Source organism: Nanorana parkeri, unplaced genomic scaffold (assembly GCF_000935625.1).
Source record: "Nanorana parkeri isolate BGI_ZX_2015 unplaced genomic scaffold, ASM93562v1 scaffold1266, whole genome shotgun sequence".
NCBI lineage: Eukaryota > Metazoa > Chordata > Amphibia > Anura > Dicroglossidae > Nanorana > Nanorana parkeri.
The window spans coordinates 155280-160303 of NW_017307534.1; the positions used below are offsets into that span (position 1 = coordinate 155280).

At 44.4% G+C, this 5024-nt stretch overlaps 1 protein-coding gene across 1 annotated transcript in view; it reads right to left on the reverse strand.

Annotated features, from left to right (window-relative positions):
* SDK2 (sidekick cell adhesion molecule 2) overlaps window positions 1-3845 on the reverse strand; it is an 83720-nt gene extending 79875 nt beyond the window's left edge. Inside the window, exons 1-3 of the mRNA XM_018568952.1 lie at window positions 3693-3845; window positions 2693-2930; window positions 1008-1123 (exon numbers count right to left, since the gene is read on the reverse strand). Of these exons, the coding sequence (XP_018424454.1) occupies window positions 1008-1123; window positions 2693-2930; window positions 3693-3836 (498 nt within the window). The 5' untranslated portion in view covers window positions 3837-3845. The remainder of the gene's footprint in view (window positions 1-1007; window positions 1124-2692; window positions 2931-3692) is intronic.
* Between the last annotated feature and the right edge of the window lie 1179 nt (window positions 3846-5024).

Consider the following 5024-nt stretch of genomic DNA (forward strand, 5'->3'; position numbering starts at 1 on the left):
CATTTTCTGCATAATGCAGAATAAAGTAATATAAGAAGTCCAGTCATGAGAAGAGTGACGCCATTTACACCACAATGCAGTGCACCGCTACACAGGTCTCTTTTTGTTGAGGTGCGATGCATTCATTTTAAATAAGCTGCCAATGCACTAAAATAAAGGCTCGATTTCTCAAAACTGAATGAACAGAGTATTTGCACATTGCGGGGTAATATAGCGCAGTTGTGTTGCAGTGCACTGCAGATGTGCATAGGGGGTGCAACTGGCAATGAATGGCAATGCAACACACATATACAATTGTCTTCTGTGGTGTTAACAATCACTTATTAGACCCTCGAGGACAGGAGGGGGGCGGGATAGAAAGAATCTGATGTGATATCTGGCCACTGGGGTCCCTAAAAGATATTAGAAGAAGTCAAAAAACATAGATTAAAGTTTGCCAGCATTCACAAAAGCGTTCAGTGACCATATAATGCAGTCCTCTGGATGAGTACTATGTAACAGCAATCGGACCGCTCCAATTTGTAATGTGGAGTGTTTTGGTTTTTTTCTGCAAGGCGTGAAGCATTTCTAAACTCAAGATCAAAAATGTAATATATTGCAGCTCATCAGTCCAAAGACGTGGCGGCTGCGTTAGTTTTAGTTTTTCAAGCTTTCTTTTCTTTCCCAGTATTTTCAACCGGTGATTCTTGCAGTAACACACTTCCTGTCCTAGGGTGACAACACTCCCTCACTGTACTGCGTCTTATGGTGCACAGCATTGCCACCCTAGGGCAGGAAGTGGAGGAGGAGTTTGTAGTGCACAAAGAGAGCTAGGAACAATGTAACTGCTAACATTTATCACAGGCAGAGATCACAGGATGTTATCAGCTCACATCAGTATATAACAACAAAACGCTTTCAAATGATTATATTTAAAAGACCATAAGGGATGATATAAGAGAAACTCATTAGGGTTTATATACACTTTAACTCTTCACAGACGTGTCTCTCATGAGAGTGCCACTCACCTTATACCCCAGAATGAGGCCATTCCTCTCGGCCTCTGCGATCTCGCTCCAGCGCACCAATATGCTGCTTGATGTCGTGGCCAGAGCGGAGACATTGCCGGGTCCAGAGGAGGGGACTGGAAAAAAGAAAGAATCAAATCGGAGTAATTAGGACAGCTGTAATGCATTTACTGTACACAAGAATAGACAAAGAAAAACCTAATGAGAAGATACAAAGTCACCAACGCTCCACTTAGCAGTGTTGATGACTTTGTATTTCCTCATCCAGTTCTGGCATGGCCTCTGTAATCACTCTGAGCACCCAACGATCATTCAAAAGTCAAGTATTGAGGAGCGCAGCTTCCAGCTTAGACTTTAAAGCGGACCTTTACACTCAAAAATCTGATTCTACCAATGCATCCCTATGTGCATGATGATTAATAATAACATAGACATGCCAGGTCTAAAATGCTGTGATTGTGAAATACTGACACTTGCAGAGCATTCAATTCCAGCTTTGAAAGGGCTAAATGACTTCAGTTTGCCAAAGCAATGCACACTGGGATTGCCTTGTTATCAGCAGAGCATTGCTGGGAAATCTCATGTGTAATCTCTGGGAAAGGCATTTTCCTCCTCTGAGATGATGTGCATGGTCACATGTCCTAGTCACATGTGCCAGAAATGCAGAGCCTGCCTCTATCACCCTTCCGCATCTTCCCGACCTAGACCCCCCATATCCACATATCCACCTAAATCACCTACCCCCCCCCAAAAAACTACAAAAATATACACATTTAATCTGAATGTTCCCAAAAGTCACCAGTATAATCTTATTGGCCCCGACAGGCACCAGTACAGGTCTCAGTATCCCCTGGCAGTCACCAGTATAGATCTCAGTGGACTCGGCAGCCACCAGCACAGATTTCTATGCCTTCAGCAGACACCAGTATAGAGCTCAGTATTCCCTAAAGTCACCAGTAGAGATCTCAATGTCCTTAGCAGGCACCAGTATACCAGGAACCACTGCAACAGGAGAAAGGGCTGGCCGATGAAAGAGATGATCTCCCCACTGGCTGGGCTGCTCATCTTCTGCCTGTCACCCTGGACTAAAAAGACAGCTGCTGTGAGCCCCTGGAAATTATGGGGCCCAGGGCAGTTGCCCCTTTTGACCACGGTAAATACGGCCCTGCACAAATGCAGGAAGTAAATGGAGAGCTAGTAATCTGCCCTTAGTAAACATGGCCACTGTCAGAAGACCGGGGAAGAAAAGAGAAATAATAATATGCAAAGAATACAAAGCCGGCAATTATGTAGAAGTATGCGTTTGTAGATTTTCATTGAACATCTCTAAAAGGTGTGTTTGTTGTTATTTTAAAGAGAAGGGTAAAGGTCCTCTTTAACAATAAAGTCCTGACCGGGGGGGTTTATTTCCTTCTAATTATTTAAAATGTTAAAAAAAAAAAAAAAGATTTACAAAGCGATACATTTTCGTTACATTGTTTCCTTCTCGCTTGCAGCAGGATCAGGCAAGGAGCGCCGGTCACCTTTTCTCTACAAGCCTGATGACAGATGTCTGTGCCATTCTAAATATTAAGAGCTGGGTCTGTTGTGGAGGAACCGTGAGATATGCCTAATGGCCAATTTATATAATATATTGGTAGTGGCAAAAATCAAAAGTGAAAAAGCAGATTGTTGGTGCCTGATACCTGACTCCCTGGTCCTGGCGACCACAGCGGGGCTCCAGGGTCCGATCCCTATGGAGTTGAACGCTGCGACTTGCACAGAGTACTCGGTCCATTCTTCCAGGTTCTCAATAGTGTACTCCCTCTCTATGCGGTCGTGAATCACGTGAGTTAACGACTCTCCTTTGCCATCAGACCTCGTGTAGCGGATCTTGTAGCCCACAGACTCTGGGTTTCCATTGTACGCTATCTCCGGTAAAGGCTGCAGAAAATGAGAGTCATTATGTTCAATAAAAAAAATAGAAACACGGAAAAAAAGGAGGAATCTCAGAAAATATGTGGCATTTAAAGGGTTAGTATTTCTAAAAGTTATTCAGTTATAGGCGCTGTCTGGTGGGCTGAATTACGTGCTGGCTTCTAATACAGTTTTGGGGCTCCAGAAATACGACCTCCCCTGCCAAAGTTCCTGTTTGTGCTCCCGCTTACTTAGACGTTTTAGGTGCTCCCGCCCTCATTGGGGTACTCCAGCTCCTCATGTGGCTTTCTATATAATATATATAAGGTTTTAAAGTAATAGGGAGAATTAGACCCTGTAAACTTGACCTGAAAACTAACAAGCCCCTAACCTTCCCCGAAACCCTAACATTTACTCTCCCATTAACCTCAACACCAACCCTCCCAGTAACCCTAATTCTCCCTGCAACCCTAATTCTCCCTGTAACCCTGACATTTACCCTCTTGGTGACCCTACCACTAACCCCCCCTGTAATCCTGACAATTACCCTTCCACTAGCCCCAACACTAACCCACCCTGTAACCCTAACCCTCCCTGTAATCTTGACATTTACCCTATCTGTAACACTAACCATCAACCGGCCATCCTGAGAAGAACAAGGCTGCAGCATGTACCAGTGCCGCTCTGCCACCACCACCCGAATATCAGTTTTGAGATACTTGACAATGCAACTTTAGCAACCCCACGTAACATTTTTTTAAAGCAGTGAGACAATCGAGAGCTACTTACCCCCCAGCGCACCCACAAGCTGGTCTGACTGGCTGTGCGGAGGGTCACATTTGCTGGGAACATATCAGGAGGGGCCTGAAGTGTCTGTATCTTCCTGGAAGGTAGACTGGGAGGACTGGTGCCCACAATGTTCACCTGTCTCATTCGAAAGCTGAATTATAGAAGAATTACATGAAAGGGTCCATGTCCACAAAATCATTGACATACAACACAAACTTTCTAATTACAAGAAGAAATTCCCCACCTGTAAAACGTGTATGGGTTTAATACTGGGACCACCAGGGCTCGGGCATTGGGCTCATTGGTCAGCTGATGTATAAGGACCCAGTCTTCTGATTCGCCTTGTGTACCGACCTATAACAGAAGATAGTTACTCTGATAGTGAAATCACAGAGGCTGGCATTGCTTGCAGTTTTACCATTATTTCTATTTTATGGGGTATTATTCCTCCAACTCACACCAACAATGGGCCATCTTTGCTTCCACTTATAGCACCACTGACACCAATGATGGGGGACTATTCCTCCCACTCACACCAGCAATGGGCCACCTTTGCTTCCATTGATAGCAATGATGCATTATTCTGCCCACATACCACTGAAAGGACCCCTGCTCTAAACGATATGTGGTACTCTTACACGAAAAAAAAAAGATGCAAATGAATCAATCCCTATGTGATCATCTTTAAGGGGATCAGGAGGTCTTCAAAGTATCAAAGTTGAACTGTAGAATAAGCAAATATTGTCCTTATACCAAAGTCACGTGTTTTCTTCTTGAATCTTGGAGAGCTTTGTGTATTTCTTCCAGATCTGAGCAGTAATCCAGAGTGAGACTTGGAGCTTCCTGTAATAAAGACCGGTCACTGCTGCTCTCCATCCTTGTGCAGGGTGACTGGTCTTGTCTCCGCCCCCTACTGTAATAAAGACCGCTCACTGCTGCTCTCTCCTTGTGCAGGGTGACTGGTCTGGTCTCCACCCCTTCTGTAATCTGCAGTAGTGGGTGGGGCCTGCTCCCACAGCTCTGTTCTCTCCACAGGCTCTGTAAAGCACAGTGATGATGTCACTGCTTCTTTTTTTATGGTAAAAACTGGGTTTCCAAAGACATTTGGTACACACAAAGTAGATTGAGAAATAAATAAAATAAAATTTTGTCCGTCTAGAGATGAGCTGGAAATACATACAAAATCCCACAGGGATGGTCAGAACCTGTTACTGGACCTGTTATTGGAAGTTGGGTGGGATCTCACTTCTACAGTTCCATAATGGGAGGAGAAGTGACCCTTTAAATGCCACTAAATAGTAAGAACGCCCGATACACATTATGGTGAAGCGC